The sequence below is a fragment of the Cebus imitator genome, unplaced genomic scaffold (assembly GCF_001604975.1).
Source record: "Cebus imitator isolate Cc_AM_T3 unplaced genomic scaffold, Cebus_imitator-1.0 Scaffold9, whole genome shotgun sequence".
Lineage (NCBI taxonomy): Eukaryota > Metazoa > Chordata > Mammalia > Primates > Cebidae > Cebus > Cebus imitator.
The window spans coordinates 5,030,403-5,052,666 of record NW_016107324.1 but is presented as its reverse complement, the minus strand read 5'-3'; the positions used below and the strand labels follow the sequence as shown (position 1 = coordinate 5,052,666).

The following is a 22,264-nucleotide window of genomic DNA, read 5'->3' as shown; positions in this document are numbered from 1 at the left end:
AAAAAAAAAAAAAAAAAAGGCAAAGAATAAAACTACAAAACGATGAAAAATATTTCCAAGTTACATATCCAACAAAGCAGTAGTATAATGCAAATGAATTCTTAAAGCATAAAACCAATCCCAGCCTGACCAAAATGGTGAAACCCCATCTCTATTAAAAATACAAAAAATTAGCCAGGCATGGTGGTGGGCACCTGTAATCCCACCTATAATCCCAGGAGGCTAAGGCAGGAGAAAGCCATGGATGCACCTTTGTACTCCGGCCTGGGCAATGAGAGCAAAACTTAACTTAGAAAAAAAAAAAAAAAAAATCCTATTAGAAAATAGAAGTAAGTATAGACATTTTACTGAAGAAGATTTATAGATGGCAGATAAGTACATCGGGGGTATTGGACCTCATTATCCATTAGAGAAATGGAACTAAAATTATAATGAGATATCACTGTAAATATGTAAGAATGGGCAAAATTACCTATATATTGCAGATGTGAATGTAGAATTGTACAGTGACTCTGAAAATCATTTGGTGGTTTCTTTTGAAACTAAAAACGGCCCTAACATGTAATGCAGTAATTGTACTCTTAGGTATGTATCCTAGAGAAATGGAAAAGTTATGTACACAAAAAAGCCTATAAACGAATGTTCATGGGAACATTATTCTTAATATTAAAAACATAGAAACTAACCAAAGGTCCTTTAAGTGTTATTAATGAATGGTTAAACACACTTTGTTACATCTATATCATGAATAATACTCAGAAATAACATGGAATAAACCATTTATATGCATAATAATGTGGTCAAACCTCAAGTAAATTATTCTAAATATAAAAAGCAAATATCAAAAGGATCTATACTTCAATATATAAAATATGACGTAACTATAGAGATGTAGAATAGATTAGCAGTTGCTAGGGGTTAGATATAGAGGGAAGAATGGGTGGATGCGACTATAGAGTGATAGCATGAGAGAGTCCTTGGATGATAGAACAATTAATGATCTTGATTGTGGCAGTGGTTACATGTAGTCACACTGCAATAAAATTGCATGGAAACACACACACACACACACACAGACACACAAATGCATATAAACCGAGGAAATCCGAATAAGCTCTACAGATTGTACCAATTATATCAGTTTCCTAATTTTCATATCATATTATACTTTTTCAAGATATTAACATTCAGAGAAGCTGGGTGAAAGGTATATGGAACCCCTTTGTACATTTCTTTACAACTTCTTGTGATTGTATAGCTGTTTCAAAATTTAAAAGATTTTTAATTATATACAAACAAAAATAAGAAAAATTATTTCATTCTTATATATAAAATGTATTTATGTAATTATATTCTATTAATAAAAATAAGATTTTAAAAACTAAAATCATAATATCCCTAGAGAAGGTCAGATGTTCTTTAAAGAAATATGGCTGATTCTCAAAAAAAAGAAAAAGAAAACAAAAGAAAATGGAGAGAATGAAATCTCAACATATAATTAGATAGAATGAAAATATTTTCCAAGTTTAAAAAGCAAATAAAGATATTTCTGTGAGAACTGAAACACAAAGAATTCGTCATTACTAAAATAAAAGGTTTTCCTTATGCTGCTGAAAATGATCCCAGATGGATGGTTGGAGATCAAGGAAAAAATAAGAGCAGTAAAAATGGCAAATACGTGGGTACCTCTAAACACGTGCTAATGGTATAAGATAAAAATTAAAAATATTTTGCAGGGTTTAAAAAATATATAGAGAGAGTTATAATACACAACAATAAAAATGTAAGCCATGTGTGATTACTGGAATCCCAGTATTCTAAAAGTCTTATAAAATCTCAGATGGTGGTAAAGTAGTAATAAATACTTAATATAGGCGAATGAAGTGTTAGCCTATAATCTCCAGATAACCATTAAATTGAACAATGAGAACACATGGACACAGGGAGGGGAGCACTACACACTTAGGTCTGTTGGGTGGAAATAGGGGAGGGTCAGTAGGGGATGGGGAGTTGGGGAGAGATAGCATGGGGAGAAATGCCAGATATAGGTGATGGGGAGGCAGGCAGCAAATCACACTGCCACGTGTGTACCTATGCAACAATCTTGCATGTTCTTCACATGTACCCCAAAACCTAAAATGCAATAAAATAAATTTTTTTAAAAAAAGAATATTTAAAAAGTCTGACTTTAAGACTAATAGAAAAAAAGAATAAATTTTAGTCATAAAAGATAAGAGAAAAATAAACATAATCTTAGCAGAATAAATAGGAAGATGATAGAAACAAGATTAGGATGAATTTTTTCCCCAAGATATCGAATTTATTGCATAGCTATGATCATGAATATATTGTAATGATGGCATAAGACTGACAAATAGATTAATGAAATAGGATATAAGGCCTAAAAATAGGTCTGTGAATATATGGCCACTTGATTTATGACAAAGGCAGTCCGTGTAGCTAAAAGTTAATGCTTTTAAATGAACGATTGTGAAATGATTGGAAATTCATATGAAGAAAAATTAAATAGCACCTACCTCACACCATAATAAATGTTGACTTTAGTTGCTTTGCAATCCTACCTGTGCAAGGCAAAAACGATGAAACTTTAAAATAATGTAGGATAATATTTACATGGACATGAGATAGAGGATTTAAATAATAGGACACAAAAGCACAAAGCATAAAATGAAGAATTAAGTTTGGCTTCATTAAAATAAAGAACTTTTGTTTATCCAAAGAAACTATTAAGTGAATGAAAAGGCAATCCCCTTCCAATACAGATCTTATATCCAGAATACACAAAGAACTTCAACAGGCCATTACGAAAAAGAAAGGCATTAAGTAGAAAAATGGCAAATAAATTTAGATAGATGCTTTCAAAACAGGGTATTTGAAGGACCACTGAATATATGAAAAGGTGCTAAATTCCATAGGTAATCGTGGACATGCAGATTAAAATCATAGGTATTCTTTTACACCATCAGAATAGTTAAAAAATTAAAATGACAATATGTTGGTGAAGATGTAGAGAAATGGGAATGCTGGTGGGAGACAATTATTTACAATCATGTTTGTAAAACTAGCTGGCATTATTTAATAAAGTTGAAGAGAAGTTACTGCTTGTGAATTCCTCTGCTAAGGATAAATCCAACAGAAGTTTGCACACATGTGCATACAAGACTGATCATAGCAGCTCTATTAATAATTATCAAGAAATGAAAATTCTCAAATATCTTTAATCATAGAGTGGATAAATAAACGGTGTATTTATACCGTGAAAAACTAAACAGCAATGAAGATGAATCAGACTAGAGGTATATGCAGTATATGCATATATCATAGGCAAATATGGAGTAATGAATAAATCTCACAAACATAAGAGTAAGCAAACTAGTAATACTTAGGTAATAGATATATATGGTATGCTCCTCTTTAACACTGACAACAGGCAAAAATAAACTGTGGTGCATACAGGTGATAGTTGGTCTTTGTCTCTTGTTCCTGACACATAGATCCTAAAACCCTTGGAATTTCCTCAGTGATAAGGGTGATAGGAGCTTCTTTTGTTCTAATGAGGTGACTTGTCAGGCCTCTAAATAGCCTTGGGTTGAAGGCTGCTTGCCAGACAGAGCAAACCTTGATTAGAAGCTTGGACTTTTCAGTCCCACCCAACAACCTCCTAAGATGGGAAAGGCTGGAGATTGAGACAGTCACCAATGGCCAATGATTGAATCAATCACACCTGTGTAATGAAAACTCCATTTAAACAAACAAACAAAAACCCTAAATAATGAGATTCCGAGAGCTTCTTAATTGGGAAACACATTTCACATGCTAGGAGGGGGGTGCACCCTGATCTCACAGGGACAGAAGCTCCTGCACTTGGGATCCTTCCAGACCTCATCCTATGTATCTCTTTATCTGGCTGTTCACTTGTACCCTTTATAATAAACCTGTAATAGAAAGTGAAGTGTTTTCTGGAATACTGCGAGCTGTTCTAGCAAATTATCAAACCTAAGGAGGCGCTCGTAGGTACTGCTTATTTTTAGCCAATTGGTCAGAAGTATGAATGGCCTTGGACTTTTCAGTGGCATCTGAATGGGGACAATCTTGTGAGACTGAGTCTTTAATTTGTGGGATCTGATGCCAACAGATACACAGTATCAGAATTGAACTGAACTGTTGGACATTTGATTCGTATCCAGAAAATCAGAGAATTGGTTTTTGGTGCTGGATGCAAAGCAAAAAAGTTGACTGTTGTAACTGGAGAGCGATGAATTTGACAAGGCTAAAACGGTCATTGTGAATGAGGAGGGGCATGCTATTTCTAGCGTGGAACCTTTAAAGATTTGATCATGCAATTGCCTGTAGCTGAATATTCTCTTGAGGGATGACTTACAAGCCAACTTGACAATTTGTTTCCTTATCTTGAGAAATATAACCTCTAGAGAGACCAAAAAGGCAACCCCTCTTCCCTAAACATTTTTTTTTTCTTGTAGGAAACTAAATGGGAAGACACATTGTGATGAAATCTAGTCCATACACCCTATGTGGCATGTTATATGCAGTTTTTCTACTCCTGACAACAAACTGATAAGGGAGATGTTGTCCTACCTACTTTAGGGCTGAGAAAATGAAGGCTCAGACAGCAGAGTTATTAGCTTAAACTCATATGGTCAGTGAGGGATAAAGCCAGGCTATAAATCCAGGTCAGACACCAAAATCTGTATCTTCCTGTTAAACTACACTATCTTTGCAAATTCTCTTTTAAGGTGCATAGAATCAAAGTAAGGTCTGTGTCCTAGTGTTCAACTATGTTAGTACAGTGTATCCATCACCAGTTTCTCATTCTTCTGTTAGTCTGAGCACCTCATTTTAGATACATATTTGTTATAATTCATAAAAGGTTAAAATAAAGTAGGGTTTTTTTTTTTTTTTTTTTTTTTTGAGACGGAGTCTTGCTCTGTCACCAGGCTGGAGTGCAGTGGTGCAATCTCGGCTCAGTGCAAACTCCGCCTCCTGGGTTCAAGCGATTCTTCTGCCTCAGCCTCCCGAGTAGCTGGGACCACAGGCATGTGCCACCATGCGGGCTAATTTTTGTATTTTTAGTAGAAATGGGGTTTCACCATGGCCAGGATGGTCTTGATCTCTTGAACTGGTGATCCGCCTGCCTTGGCCTCCCAAACTGTTGGGATTACAGGTGTGAGCCACCGTGCCCTGCCAAAATAAAGTAGTTTTTACTGAACTGAGGGATACTTCCTTTTCTTTTTTATGGCAACTTCTACATACATCTGCTACTTGCATCACACATTTATTTAATTTATTTGAGTTTTTGAGCTGCTTTGCTCTTTCCACTAAGCATCACCTATATTGTACTCATACAGAGGTATTTTCAAGTAAGACTGTATGAAAACCTACCTAATGCTAAATCAGTTGCTTTGATAGACTATTATGTTGAGGAATATAATCCTTAACTGAAAGTATTTCCATAGGATGTGCTTATTTATCCCTGGAGACCTTGAGTTTGCCTGGAAATTTAACTACAAGCTTATGCTTTATATGAAGACTTTAAAAGTGCATACTAAATGTTCAATTATTTAATGTAAGAAGACATCTCTGTATTATGGAAAGATTAGTGGGCATCAGACAAAATATTGAATCATTTGTCCTAATTGGATAGTTTTGCTGGTTAGACTTATTATTTGCCTATGTTATTAAAAGTAGAGAGAATTCAGTGTCTATGATTCAGCTTTACAATTTAGAATGTTTAGTTTTTAGTTACGGTGTTTTCATTATTCCTAATCTTCATTATCAAACACTTTATTTTTTATTTTCCCTACCTTTATCTCTGGATTTTATTCCATAGTATAAAACAAGGCTATTTATGCTTGTAAAATTTATGACAAATGGATATGATAAACCTACTTTTACATTAAATCATCTTTAAGAAAAGCCAAGAGGCTTACAAATCAGGGATGCAAAATATCTTATTCCTGTGGCCTATATACTTGTAGATGTGTGGCTATGACTGGGTACATTGGTAGGTTGTTGGTGAGCATCAGGTGATCTGGAATAAACAAGGAGTTAAGAAACAACTTTTAATAAGCACTGTTATAAAAATGCATATATGTTGTCTGGATTATATATCTTGTATACAATTCTTTAAAGCATAGTGAATTATTAGATGTATGTAAAATACCTAACATTTGTGCCTGACTCAATAAGTGACTGATATTTTATTTTATTTATGTTTTGAAACAGAGTCTCTCTCTGTTGTCTGGGCTGGATTACAGTGGCACAATCTTGGCTCACTGCAACCTTCGCCTCCTGGGTTCAAGCGATCCTTCTGGCTCAGCTTCCCGCGTAGCTGGGATTACAGATGCATATCACCATGCCTGACTAATTTTTGTATTTTTAGTAGAGACAGGGTTTCATCATGTTGGTCGGGCTGGTCTTGAACTCCTAAACTCAAGTGATCCACCTACCTTGGCCTCCCAAAGTGCTCAATAAGAGACTGATATTTTAAATCATTACTATTCGCATTGCTGTCCTGCTGAGTTCAGCCTTCCATTGAAATCTCAGTTTTGACTGGGAATGAGAGAAGTGGATTTAGGGCAGTTATGGACTTGGATCTGAGGTGGAGAAAGGTGGAACCAGTGGGCAGTCTGAAATCTTGGAATGTCAGGGAAAAATCTGACAGAAAGAGATAAGAGAAATGTCTGTCCTGTTCTCACTATGCATGGAAACTAGATACTGCATTGGTACCTGTTTCTTATGAAAGCCAAAACTCGTGACAAAGCTTAGAGGTGTAGTGAAGCAGAAAAAAACTTCTTTACCATTCTAAAAAATGAAAAAAAAAAAAAAAAAAAAAAAAAAAAAAAGAATGAGAGAAAAGGCATGCATGGGCTATGAGTTTGGGTGGAAACCAAGTAGAATTTCACCCACTGGGAATGGTGACATCAATTTAAAATGGGGGCTATTAGAGAATAAAATATGTTTTTGGAGGCATCCAAATATTGAGTGAATGTTCTCTCATGTATTCATTGTCAGTTCCATGCTCATTACCTGCCTATTTCTGAAATACTGTTGGGTAGTGGTGGTGGGAGTGAATATGTGGAAGGCTATGATCTCAAATGCAAATTTCTAATAGAGACCCAATTGAAAACAGAAAATGGAAACAGATGCAGATTTAGAGTAAATAAATTCAGTCATCAGGTTTTAATGCTAGTTGTGAACTAAATAACATTCTACAGCTGATAACATAACATATGCTATTATTTGAGATAATTTATAGATGCTGAATAAAAAGTACATCTGATTGATACCACCTCCATCATTAATAGAGTACAATGCCCTGCATATGTATTAATTTAACAAAAGAGGTCATGTGGTAAAAAATTCATGGGATTTTGGAAATGGCTTTAACTTTGTTTCCTAATAACTTTCTCCTGAAGTTAAAAGGGATGCAAGTATTACTTTCCTGTTACAGAAATGAAGCAAAAAGTAAGTTATTCCCAAGTCACAAATTTTTAGGCAGAGTGCCATGCTGGCTGTGTGCTGTGGTACCCAGAGCCAGGGTTTTTAACCTGAAGTCACTGAAACCTTAGAGGCTCAGTCCACGAATGGGTAACCAGCAGGAATATTGTGTACAATTTGAAGTTTCTCTACACCCAAGTGCTCTTTTGTTTGTTTTATAATCAAGGGATCTTACCGGTTCCATCAAATGAAATGGATCTTTTACTAATAATTTCTACTGTTGCTTAATGACTCATTCCAATTTTAATAATACATGAGTCTGTGATGAGTTACCAACTTACTTATAGCTTTGCTTTTATCTAATGAAAATTAACATTAAAATGCATTTCAAGATGATCATCATTACTAGATACTATTCGTTCTCCAGGTTATTAATCATACTAATTTTCTAAATGGTAGTACAAGGTCGTCGTTACAGGTTATTAGAGTCCTAAATCCCAGTAGTTCCTTACATGTTGCATAATATCAATTTTCATTCAATAATTACATAATGATTTATGTTCTCTAAGTTGGTTTTTAAAAAATTTTAAGAAGGAATTTTGTCTTTGTATGCATTTCTTTTCTTTTTTTTTTCTTTTACTTTAAGTTCTGGGATGCATGTGCAGAACGTGCAGGTTTGTTACACAGGTATACATGTGCCATGGTGGTTTGCTGCACCCATCAACCCATCATCTAGGTTTTAAGCCCCATGTACATTAGGTATTTGTCCTAATACTCTCCCTCCCCCTGCCCCCAGGTGCATGATGTGTGATCCCAGTGTGCAATGTTCCCCTCCCTGTGTCCATGTGTTCTCATTGTTCATCTCCCACTTATGAGTGAGAACATATGGTGTTTGGTTTTCTGTTCTTGTGTTAGTTTGCTGTGAATGATAGCTTTCAGTTACATCCATGTCACTGCAAAGGAAATGGACTTATTCTTTTTTATGGATGCATAGTACTCCATGGTGTGGTATGTGCCATATTTTCTTTGAACAATGAGAACACATATGTGCCATATTTTCTTTATCCAGCCTATCATTGACGGGCATTTGGGTTGGTTCTCAGTCTTTGCTATTTTGAATAGTGCTATAATTGTATGCATTTATAAATAAATGCATACAATTAAACATATCTGCATATAAATAAACATACCTGTACCAGCAACAAAATTATAACTAACAATAAAGGAAACAGGTATTAGGGCAGGGAGATGTCTCACTATGTGGTATACTCATGAAGTTAAAGAATCTAGTTGATAAAAAACGATATTAAGAGAACATCGATTTGCTTTATTACTGGAAAATATAAGGCCAATAAAATACATACTATTCATATATGATATCACAAATGTATATTGATAAAGATGGTAATAGTAGTAATGAATATAAATATGTCAATATATAAAATATATGCTATATAAATGTAGAAAATAATAGTAAAAATAAAAATATTGGCTAAGACTTTTTGGGAGTACATCACTAAGAGTTAAATCAGGAAAATGGAAACCATTCTGTATCTGTGTAAAATAGTGTTTATTAAAAAGAGGTTTATGATAGAAGTTTGGGGTGCAGAGGACATGGAAATGCTGCTGAAGTTTGAGGGTGTATCACCAAAGATCAGAGGAGCTGACCCTGAATATACCAGCCTGCAGCAGGGAGCATGTGGTTCTCAAATGCTTGCCTGGAAGCTGCTGCAATTCTTCTGTGTCATTGTGGAGCTCTCACAGTATCTCAGTCAGCAGTGGAGGTTTCCACAAACTTGCTGGGAAGCTGCTGTGAATCTCTCATCTGTTCCCACATCTGCCTGCAATCAACTCTGAAGATTAATTTCTTGTGCTTCCCTCTGCTTTCTGAATGTCCTACATATTCCTTTCACTGGGAAACTCGAACCCAGATCATTTGGAGATTTCGGGAATTCAGTCCCAGCCTTAGAAGATGTTAGTCCATCACAGTAGGCTACACACAGCTCAAGCACTTAATGAGTGCTTTGCAGTCATTATCTTATTTAATCTCCATGGCAACTGTATGATGTAGCTACTATTGTTTCTCACATCTAATAGACGGAATATGAAAGTTAAAGTATAAGACGAGTAATTAAAACTCCTGGCTATTAGACTGAGTATGGTGGCTTACGCCTGTAATCACAGCAGTTTGGAAGGCCAAGGCAGGTGGATAACTTGAGGTTAGAAGTTTTAGACCAGCCTAGCCAACATGGAGAAACCCTATTTCTACTAAAAAATAAAAAAAATTAGTTGTGCATGGTGGTGCACACCTGGAGCCCAGCTACTCGGGAGGCTGAGGTGAAAGAATTGCCTGAACCTAGTAGGCGGAGAATTGCAGTGAACTGAGAATGTGCCACTGTACTCTATCCGTAGCCTGGGTGACAGAGTGAGACTGTGTCTCAAAAAAAAATAGCGGTTATCAGATTTCAAAGCCTGAGTGTTTAATCACTACTGTTTCCTGTATCTTAAAGTGCATGTTGTTTACATTAATTTTATTGAGATGAGTATGAACTAAATCTTCTGTTGGTGACAGTTGCTAGTATACTTTGTTTGCAACTTGAATGTCCTCGTTTAGCCCGTGAGGACACACAGTATCATATTAAAATTAATGTCTACATTTTATCAATCTCTGAGTACTTACTCTAAAATGTCCACAAACGTTTTGTTCCAGGGCACAAGTGCTATTACCACTTCATTATTCTTTTAATTTATATGCACTCACAGCCTGAGAAATTGCTATTCTCCCAGAGAATTTCATGTCACAATTCTTGCACTGATGGTAAGAATTGAAGGTGAGCCTCTTCTCTCTCCCTGAAAGTGCCCTTTCCTACTGATGCTCAACTTCTGTACCTGAAACTGGCTTGATGCTCTAGAATACTTTTTTTCCTATGGTGAATGATTTCTGTAAAACTTTCTGCAATTGGCTTCTACTCCAAATCAACATACTAGCTGCGCAACTTGATTCTCACCTTTTCAAGTCTATTGGTCCCTCAGGTCTATCTCTGTGGCTCTAAATCCTAGTGGTGGAAATATATTACTCTTTTTATTGCCATAAGCATCTTGGCAAATCTAAGAATTTAAATTGTCATGTTTGGAAAGGGGTTTCTGTCAAGTTCAAGTGCTCAAAATCATTCAAGTCCAGCAGATACATGAATTAAGTGAGAAGATTTACTTTAGTAAATACAATCATTTAAAACTAGACTCTTCTCCCACCAAGATACTCAACATATTCTATTGCAAACATCAACTATGATCATTTTCTCATGACTGAACTTTTCTTGTGTCTTTAATCTCATATATTCATTAATAAATACAAATATATCCAAAATAGTTAATAGACTGTTTTAAAATCTTAATAGTGATTACTTGGTTTATTATGACTATATAATCAATCTTCTAAAGGAAAATGTAGGAATGCTTCAGTTTAAAAAAAAAAAATCCAGAAACATTCCATCTACTTTGAAAGCTAATTTCAAAAACAAAACAAATCAAAAACAAAACAAAACACATGAGATTTTCAGAGGTGTCAGGAAAGAAATGACTGTGGCTTTAAAGTTCCATTACCTGACCTAGTTTTGCTTTACCTGAGTGTCCATATATCTGTGACAATAGTAATCCAGATGTTCTACTTTCTATTTTCTAAAATTCTTTATAAGTAAAATGGGTTCAAATAAAATATACATAATAGAGGTAAAATCCAAAATGTTTTAAATTGCATTCCACAGATGTATAATTGGGATTTATTTGAACTCTGTATTACTTTACAATTACCTTCACGACAGTAGCAGAATGGCCTTTTAAATTTATAATTATAATAATTGAAATATTAAATAGCAGAGATGAATAATACCTGTGACAACCGATTGTTAGCTTACTTGTTTTTTCAGTATATAGAAAGTATCACATTTGTCTAATAAGTACCTTGCATTATAATGTATTTATGGTGAGAATCCTTTGCTCTTTTTCCTTTTAAATCTGTGTTCAAGCTACACGTGTTTTAGATATGCAGAAAGATTTAATCCATGACTCTATGATCAACTTGGAATCTTATGTGCAAAATCCATTTAGTCTCTGCCCAGATAAAGCCATATGTTCCTAGACTTAAAAATGTAAATAAATATCTCTCAGATAATCTGGACAGCAGTTTCTTATATAGCATGTCAGAGGACTCTATTTTGCTGGACCATAAAAGGTTTAATTGTTATTTATTAGTATAATAAGGGACTTTAGTTACTAATCTCTACCTGTAGTCAATAAAGCAAGCATTGATTCATTCATTCATTCATCCAGTAGGTATTAATTCAGCACCAGCTATGAGCTAGGTAGATTTCTAGGCCCTACAGAGAAAATTGATATCAAACTAAGCAAGTCATTTTTCAATTGCTACAGTAGGGGGTCGGGGAGGAGACAAATAACAAACACATGAGCAAATATTAAACAAAATGATTCTGGAGAGTACTAAATGCTGTGAAGAAGATAAAATGATAAAATAATAAAGACTTCTGAAGATTGGGTTAGGATAAGCTTCTCTTAGAAGGTATCTTTAGAGACTGAAGAATGACAAAGAAGCCATCTGACCATGAGAGAACATCATTCAAGAGAAAGAAAACAGACCACCACTAACAACAACAACAAAAAGATGCACTGGGGAATTTCCAGTAACACTTTTTTTAACTCTCTTAATAGCTGATTTTTTTAGCAGTAGAACCACTGCCTCTCGCAGAATCTGAGCTTAAAACAGCAATGAACAGACTAGAATTCTATGGTAAAACCAACAAGATGAAATGTGATTGATATGAATATAAATAGTGCACATAGTTCACAAACCCAATTACACGTCACAAGATGATATCCACGTGGCTTGACAGCTGTTCATATTCGAACAATCTAGGAATTCTAATGGACCACAAATTGGAGATTGCTCTTTGCTGTTCCTGACTGGAAGAAGAAGAAAAAAATGTGTATATATTACCCTTGGGCAGATTTTAGCCCCATTTAAAATATCATTACAGCTATTCAAAATGCAATAGCCTGCTTTGCAGACAGAGAACTCACCCTACTGCTCAACTCAAAAACAGCAGAAAGAAGGAAGAAGGAAGGACACTCATCAGGACTTTTTGCAAAAAGAAAATTCTGTATTTCTTGGAGGCTACTTTAAGACACTTTTTGGTTTCTGTAAGTCTTGTGACTTATTGTTTCTTTAATTTCAAGAAAATTTTCTCCATTTTTGTTATTTTTATATCATTAATAAGAAAAAATGACTGATATTTAAGGTAGATGATAAAGTTTAGCAAAAGTTTAGTTTATTAAGACATCTCTCAAAATAGCAAATTGAAGTTTTAAATTCTTAAGCTATAGTATTAAAAGATTTAGAATAGCATTAGGAGAAATACCTAATGTAGACGGCAGAGTGATAGATGCAGCAAACCACCATGGCACGTGTATACCTATGTAACAAACCTGCACATTCTGCACATGTACCCCACAACTTAAAGTATAAAAAAAAATTCTAAAAAGAATTTAGATTAAACTTTTAGTGTGTTGTTGGCTAAGTATAATACAAAATAAAAATAAATGTATCTTGGCTTTGCCACATATTAGCTTTGTTAACATAGACAATTTACTTCTCTGCTCTTGTTTCCTTGGAATGAGGACGGTAACTTGTACCTGTCTGAAAAGATTGTTATAAGCATGAAGTTAGTTGCTGTATATAAAGCAGAACAGTGCCTGACAATATTAAATGCTAAGTAAGTGTTTGCTATCATTGTTGCTGTTGTTATTGGATGTAATGGTATGCTCTGTTCTGCCTTCAGGAATTAATGACCAAGTTAATAACTGAGACACCTGACCAGCCAATCCCATTTCTCATTGACCATCTTCAGTCAAAACAAGGGAACCGTGGACAACTTCAAAGAACTTTGTCTGGATCTGCAGCTCTGTGGGCAGAAAGCGAAACATCAGGTAAATGAAGAATAGATAGGCAGTTAATTTTGGATTCATTTAATGTCAAAATTTCAAAACACTTTTTGATTCTAATAAGATAAATCTAGATGGATAGTTACCGAAGGTTTAATGTGTTCATCTCTGACCTTACCTAGATGCTAAAATTTGTCATGTTATTAAATTTGAATATATTGTAATGTATTATGCCTCAAAATACAAGAATCAGCATATTCCACTTTAATACAGATAAGATTTGGATTTACATAAAAAGATTTTATTCTATATGAATTCCAACTGGTGATCCTAAACTTATTTTTTAATGAATAATTTGAATTAAACGCTTAGAGCTTATCTATATAGAAAGATAATAGTAGAGTTCTATAGGATTACTTTTCTTGTTGCCCAAACTGATGATTGTTCTTTATTTCTCCATGGCTTGGTTTTATCCTGTGTAGTAAACATTAGGAAGATTCAATCACTCTTTACATCAGGAAACTAGTATTTCAAGTTTATAATGGCCTCATCTCCCCAGTAAACACTGGTGAGAGAATTGGATAGATTTGACCTCAATCTTTGCTCATAAAATGTGTTTACATGTTGGTCTGTTAGTTTGACATTTACTTTCAAATCCAAATCTCCTCATGCCTATTGCTTGAGTAGGCAACTTCTTGCCCGATTCTTGCAGGAATCCAACTATACTCCAAATGACTTTCCTTGGATGGCATTATCACTTCTCCCTGCCTCTTCATGCTTTATGGGATCCCATGAAAGGATTTTAGTCTTCTTTGATTATATCTTATATGAATGCCTTCTAGAGACCATGTCCCAAGGCCACACTAAAGTGGACAGAGAGTAGGGTATCCTCTGAAGAATGTAGACATCTGTACTGTTATTTATCCATACCAAAGTTATTTGCATCATGCAGGAAGTTAGAATATGAACTTTTGGCATAAAAAAAGAAAGAACCCTTACTTTTTCTTGGCCTTAACTTTCTTGGGCTTAGATTCTAAGTAGAATGGGTAGGTAGGCAGAGGCTCTGCTTTGATAGTACCCACCACATAAATGCAGATCAGATGGGTATCTATGAATTCATTGTAGCTCATGTGAGTCCATATTTTATAAATCATAGTATCTGGAAAGAGCTCTGCATTTTAATCACACACGTTGAGTACCTCAGTGTTTATGTGTCAGAAGTCTGTGCATGGTTTAGCTGAGTCGTCTGCTTGGTCTCGAAAGGCTGCAGATGAAGGTGTTGGCTGGGTTACATTCTCATCTGGATGCCGGACTAAGAAAGAATCTGCTTTGAAGCTCATTTGGGCTGTTGGCAGAGTGAATTTCCTGTGGCTATACGACTGAGATCCCTATTTTCTGACTGGCTTTCAGCCAGGAGCTACTCTCATCTCCTAGGTGCAACCCAGAGTCCCTGCCACGTCTCTCACATCACGGCAGCTTACTAATTCTTCCTCCTTTTCTTCTTTTTCCTCTTCTTCTCTTCCTCCTTCTCCTCCCCTTCCTCCTCCTCCTTCTTCCTTTTTCCTTTCTTCTTCTTTAAAATAAAATCAGGGTCTTGCTCTATTGCCAGACTTGAGTGCAGTGGCATGATCATAGTTCACTACAACCTTGAACTCCTGGGCTCAAGTGATCCTCCTGCTTCAGCCTCCCAAGGTGCTGGAATTACAGTTGTGAACCACCACGCCCAGCCAGCAACTTACTTCTTTAAAGTCAACAAGGGCATTTCTCTCATTCCAGTCTACTAAGATGGATCTTATATACTAGAATGTAATCATACCATTGACATCTCATCACCTTTGCCATATTCTGTTTCAAAGCAAGTTAAAAGTCCTGTCTGCATTTGCACGGTAGACAAAATGTGGGAGGAAACACCAGGGGGCAGAGAGATCATGGTTAATAATTACCATGTTATTCTGTCAGTTCCCTTCATTCCTATTGATGAGTTTTAGTTTCTTGTGGTTCATCTTAGTAGATAATACCAGCAGGCTATTAGATGTGAGTCTAAAGCTTTGGGGATGGGTCAAATCAGGAGTCCCAGATGTAACCTTCAATATCATACAGATAATAATAAGAATGAAAGAACAAAGGAAGATATGGGTCAAATTTATACTCTATCGAGTATGGGATGGACTGGGAGAAGGCAAGCGTGAGGTGATTTCAGGTGACTTAAATTTTATCTATTTATTATGTGGTGAGGGTGTTTGTCCAGACAAGTGGTTAGGGGGTCAGATAGGGAAGACTGAAGTAAGTGCACCAATTATGGAGAGTCACCAAGAGAAAGGAAAAAAGAGTTGGCAAAGGAAAATTTAAAAAAGAATGTGATGCAGTTCTGGAGCCTAACTGAAGTTCAGGACATGAATTAATTACTATTAATGAATCATAGAAACTATGAGTAAGATTATTTTTCTCTAGCAGTGCCCAGAAGTTCTGGGAAGGGAGAGAGAAAACAGTTTGAGGGACTTTGAGAATTGTGGTTGTATTAATACAGCAACGATGGGAGAACAGTTTTGCAAAAGGAGTTGAGGATATTTGTGAGCAAACTCTGGGTGATCAAGCTCTCTGGGAAGTAGAGAGTAAGTGAAGGGAGAGGTTCAGACAGAGAAAGCCAATCAAAACCTCCAGGAAATCAAGATAGTGAAAATATGAGGAATGCAGAAGGATACAGCTGTAGTGAGAGATTGTGATATTTGATATTAAGATGTTTGATGGGGAATGATTCCAGATGAGAAAATCCTGTGGGCAGCTTAAGGTTGGGGGTAACAGAAGCATCAGGGAAGTGAAACTCTTCAGAGTTGAGCAGGGCAAAGAAGTATGAGGCTTAATGCATGGTCTGTCTAAGGATAAAGAGGTCACCATAGTTTCATTTAAGTTGTTGAAAGGACAAGAGACAGGACAAGACTTTGCCACTGTCTGAAGTAAGGCTAAGATTAATCAGAGGCAGAAAAGATGGTGATAATGAAGAGTGATGAGTAGTATAGCTAGACGACATTTCCCATAAGAGAACAGGCACTTTATTTTACTGTTGAGGCTTCTATCACAGAAGCATCACTGAACCAGGAGATCCAGCCCTGCCTCCACAGTAGTTGGTGGGACATGGGGCATGGGGCAAGAGCACCCATCATCCCAGGAAGCTGCAGACAAGGGAACGCTATTGTGGGAAGAATGGGGGTTGTACTAAGACATCAAATGAGACATTTGAGGATGGAAGAGTGCTTATGTGGAAGATAGGGCCCAGAGAAAGAGGAAAAATTTTAGAGGGAAAGTATGGCAGGAAGGAAGAGAAAAGCATAGATGAATTCTTGGGTTGAATGAAACTAAAGACGTTATAATTGAATGATGGTAAATAATGCCAGTTTAAACCCTGACTGTAATTTGGAATTATTGATTTTAGTGCATCTTCTAATTAGCTAGAAAATGTCTCAATATTCAGAGTGCATGGGTATCATACCTTTTGGAAATATCTGAAGATGTCCCCTCTTGTTGCCTTTAAATATTTCTAGCAACTTGGGACACAACATTTTCTATTTAAAAGTCTGTCATTTAACATTGTGGAGGAGAATCTTGAAAACAGCCTTATTTTTATTCCTTTGTGGGAATAAAAAAGAAATTATTTTTTTACTTCTGATATTCAAAAGTTTTACTGGAATGTCAGCTATTATTTTTCAGGAAAATATATTATGTGCAAATTGAGTCTTATTTACTGTTCTCTGTTTTTCTCATTTCATTTGGCATTGTATTTGCCTTTCTTTGTTGACTCTCTTCTAGAGAAGTGTATCAAGAAAAGTGCTTTCTCTATGTCACTGATTCAATTTTCTACACTATCAGTTTTCTCTTTCTGGCTTTGAATGCAAATGTAAATGTTTGCATTGCATTTTAGTTTCCTATTGCTACTTGCTTACCTAATCTTCTTTTTGTTATTTCTGTACACAGTTACATTTTTAATCATGGGTTGGTTAGCCTATCTCCTATCTAATTTCTTTTTGCTTCGTTGAGCCCACTTTATTTTTGTTGAGAAGACAAAATAGTCACAGTCACACTCCAACATTTAATGACTTTTCATTATAAATACTTTTTAAAATTATGATTACCTGTGCATTGTGAGTGCTGTATTCTTGTTTTTAAATTAAATTATTCTTAAAATAGTATTTTCTCTTTTTATTCGAACTTAAATGAGAAATGTTCCATCTAGTTTTAGATTTATCAACAAATAGTGTAGGTGGTCTCTTCTTTGTTCTCTCTCTACATAGCCTCGAACTATTTGGATTCTTTTCAAAACTTTACAGAGGTGAAATCATGCTTGCTATTAAAATTTTCAGTATTCTTTGAATACTTTAAGTTTCTGCAAAATTGATGCATGACTTGCTGTGTCTTATCTCTTTTCAATGAACTAGATAAAAATATCATTGCTAGATTATTTGAATTAATATGGATGTTTTCTTGCTAGAAGTAGAGAATAAAGAAAGCCACAGAATTAATTCATTCCTCTCTGGCTCCTTTTAATATCCTTTTATATCAGGAGATGCTATATTTTATGATCAAGGTTTCTTCTCCCATTATCTGTGTTGCATTAGAGGAATTCATAATTCAAGAGTAGATGTAGAAAGACAAATTCTAAAGATTGTGAAACAACGTAAGGAGATGACTCCAGGGTTGGGGTAGATACCTAGTCATCTTCCATTCTCTTTCTGACTGGCCTATATTCTTTCTTAATTTTATCTATGGAAATACTTCTTGAGTTATAGCAGACCATGAACAATATTTAGGTTCCTAGTACTTTAGAATTTTCATGCCTTTTTGGTATTTAATAGGATTTTGGAGGTGGTCAAATTGAGTAATGGCTAGTTAATTACAGCTTTAACATGAAAATTTGAGGAATTTGTAATGGTGTATATTAGTTATTTATAGGTGGGTGGCCAGAGAAAGACTTATGAGTCATCCATAAAGCTAGTTTGGTTTTTAAATTTGTAAATTAAGCCAAGAATGCATGAAGAAATCCTAAAGGATGCCACATAGATTAGAGTAATGGAAGATGAGGAAGGAATAAGTGAGCTCAAGAAAGAGTTATCAGGTGATATGAGGATGAGGAAAAAGATTGTTCTGTGTAAAAACATGAAATTCTTGCAGAAGAAGTCAAGAGAGATGAACTCTTAGAAAGACACTTTAATTGTGGAATGGGCAGGACATTGACCACCTTCTAAGGGGAATTTCAAAATAACAATGTTGGTTGAAGTGAATTGATCTTTCTTGCAATAGAAGATACATTGATTTAGGTGAATATCAATGATTTTATGTGTCATAATAGATAAGGTAGCATCAAGTGAGTGAAATTTACTGAAATGTTTTTTTTCATTTATATCTGAATACAATGCTTTATTCCATGACATTCATAGAATCTTATTTTAAGTCATGGGAACCCGTGCCTTACAAAGACTTCAAAGTAATTTTGTAGTGTTTGTTTGTTTGTTTGTTTGTTGTTTTTAAGATGGAGTCTCACTCTGTTACCTAGACTGGAGTGCAGTGGGACAATCTTGGCTCACTGCAACTTCCACTTCCTGGTTCAAGCAATTCTCCTGTCTCAGCCTCCCAAGTAGCTATGATTACAGGCACCTGCCACCACACCTGGCTAATTTTTGTATTTTTAGTGGAGATGGAGTTTCACCATATTGGTCAGGCTGGCCTGAAACTCCTGACCTCAGGTGATCCACACACTTTGGCCTCCCAAAGTGCTGAAATTACAGGCATGAGCCACCATGCCCAGTCAATTTCAGAGTTTCATATGATATAATCTTAATCATACGCATATATAAGCTGATTCATATCAGATTTAAAACTCTAATTTACAGACGAAATTAGATAAGAAGTACTTTTGCATGTGTACATTATTTTTAATATGAGGTGACCTATATGTTTTGTCAAGTATATTTAATAATTTCATGGATTTGGTTTTCGCTCAATCTTGAAATCACTTTATTGGGCTTTTATATACATTTTGTTTTAACAGAATCCAAAGGAACAAGACGGGATTTCAGAAGCTATGATAAACCTTGGCAATTAAATGCAAAGAAGCCTAAAAAATCAAAAAGTGACCTTGCTGTGTCTAATATTTCTCCACCATCACCGGACTGCAAATCATGTAAGGAAGTTTGTTGTTCAAATGCTAGTCAAAGTATGTAAGTTTATGTTGTTAAGAAAATTATGAAAAGGTAGTAATTGAAGGCCAGCTTTTCATCTGATATTTCTGGCCTTTAATCCTAGTGAATTTCACTTTTACTCCACATTAACATTGATCTTTATTTACGTGTATCTACTTGCTCACTAATATTCTCAAACATGTGTAATTCACTTAGACCTTTTTGAGTGTAATGTTACATGAAGAATATAAACTGTGTGAAGCCGGTCTCTTACCTCTTATAGTCGATTGTAGCATTATATCATATTGAAAGCAGTACCTACCTATATATAATGAAGTACATAAAAGCAAATTAAATTTAGAGTAGAAGCAAATAAGATTTCTATTCAAAACATTTAATACATTTTAAAAAATATTTCATCTGGGATTTTCCTGAAGTCCTACTCATTAATTTCTGTGTAAAAACATGAAATTCTTGTAAAAAAAAAAAAAAAAGTCAAGAGGGATGAACTCTTGGAAAGACCCTTTAATTGTGGAATGGGCAGGACATTGATTACCCTCTAAGGAGAATTTCAAAGTAACAATGTTGGTTGAATTGAATTGATCATTCAATTCAATTGCGAATCAATATATATTTATTCTCTTCCCTACTGTTTTAATGTCTTTCTTTGTTTTTATGTTACTATAAAGGAATGACTTAGGCTAGGAATTTTATAATGAAAAGAGATTTATTTGGCTTATGGTTCTGCAGGCTGTACAAGAAGTACAGCACTAGCATCTGCTTCTTGTGAAAATTGCAGGAAGCTTCTACTCATGGCAGAAGGTGAAGGGGAGCAGGCATCATATAGTGAGAGGAAGGAGCAAGAGAGATGGGAGGGAGGTGCTAGGCTCTTTTTAACAATCAGATTTTGTAAGAACTAATAGAGTGGGAAATTACTGCTTACCACGAGGACAACACCAAGCCATTCTTGAGAGATTGGCTCCCCATGACCCAAACACCTTCCACCAGGCCCCACCTCCAATATTGGTGCTCAAATTTACCATGTGATTTGGAGAGGACAAATATTCAAGCTATACCACCTAAATATCTCTTCTCTCTCAGTGTCCCACTGCTTTGGTAGCTACTGGGATTCTCCAGTGCTCTGCTACCCCCACATATGTATAAACATGTCAAAAATCTCTGGAGCCTCTAGCAAATCACAGCTATTCTTGGAAGAAAAGAGAGCTTGCAAGCTGTTCTTCTTATACATCAATTCCTTGTGCTTGTTACAGGGTGAGATATTTGATTTTAGTTTCAACAGAGAAAGGAGTAGGCAGAAAATATTTATCTTTGTTTGAAAATGTTTGAAAAACCACTATGTGCTAACTGGAATCTGCATCTGGGTCATTTGTCAAAGCAACTAAATTTAACTTTGTGAGTAGCTTCATTTACACAGTGGTACTCATAAAAAGTATTGCATTAACAACACGAAGTTCATGTGAAAATTATATGAAGTGTTAACAACTTCAAACCTTCTTTAGAAATTATGATCGTAACCAAATTGTCCCACATCACCACTTTGGTATATAAACTTAGGTCCCAAAGTTTTAAAAAATATACAAGTTTAAAATTTGCATGTCTTTTTTTACAACAGTATATCCAGTAATATCCAACACAGTGCCTATTACAATTAATACATGCTAAATGATAAAAAATGAATCAAGAAGGATATAAAAAATGAATAAAGTCTCAGTCTTCCTTTTCATCATGGATCTTACCTCTCATTTTGCTCTCACTGTCTTCCAATGATAAGTGCAAAACCTTAGGAGATTACTAAATTATAGAATCAGTTTTGGATGCCAAAAGGCCTGCTCATTGTAGAGGTCCTGTGCTTTTTATAGGATGCTGTCTTGTCACAGGGTAGTCTAATGTCTGATTATATTCATTTTTACTCAGGTAATCTACTCCCAACCTCTAGTTTCACTAGACGGTTACCAAGCTTTTTAAAGCGAAAATAATAATGAAATAGCATGGTTTTTTTAAAAACAGCATATGTAGAATTAATATGTATGACAAAAAGAATACAATAGATTTAGGGTTATTCATTGGAAATATATTGTTAAAACAAATTATTTTTGAGGTAATAAAATACCTTTGTACATAAATCATGATGAGTTAAAGATGTGTTTTTCATCTCTAAAGCATCACTAAAAACTAGCACAAAATGCTTAAATTGAAAATTAGTAGATACATTAGAATGGGATGTGAAAAAAATTGTTCATCTTCCCAAAACAAAAGCAGGAGAAAAGTAACAGAGAAACAAAGAAAGGACTGGAAAAGTAGAACTTGGACACCAATATTGTAAGTTGAAATACAGATGTGCCCACAATTATAATAAATGTAAACGTATTAAACATTCCAATTAAAGCAAATATTGTCAGACTGAATAAAGAGTATAGATTTGTTAAAATGTAAGAAACATACTTTAAATATGCAGATACAAACAGTTTGAAACTCTAACAAAAAGAAGCCTATATGGCTAAAGTAGTATCAAACCAAATAAAAATTCAAGATAAAGGATATTACCAGAGATAAAGAGACCGTATCATAATTATAAAAGGTTTTTTAATCAAGAAGACATAATAATACTAAAGGGTTATGTACCCAATAACAAAAGTTCT

General features: G+C 35.0%; 1 protein-coding gene across 4 annotated transcripts in view; it reads left to right on the top strand.

Moving 5' to 3' along the window:
* The window catches only part of CUNH8orf34 (chromosome unknown C8orf34 homolog), a 440,182-nt gene that overhangs the window by 86,066 nt on the left and 331,852 nt on the right, over positions 1-22,264 (top strand). For all 4 annotated transcript variants that reach the window (XM_017544836.2, XM_017544823.2, XM_017544830.2 and 1 more), the window contains exons 2-3: positions 13,332-13,479; positions 19,475-19,606. In XM_017544836.2, coding sequence (XP_017400325.1) covers positions 13,332-13,479; positions 19,475-19,606 — 280 coding nt within the window. The remainder of the gene's footprint in view (positions 1-13,331; positions 13,480-19,474; positions 19,607-22,264) is intronic.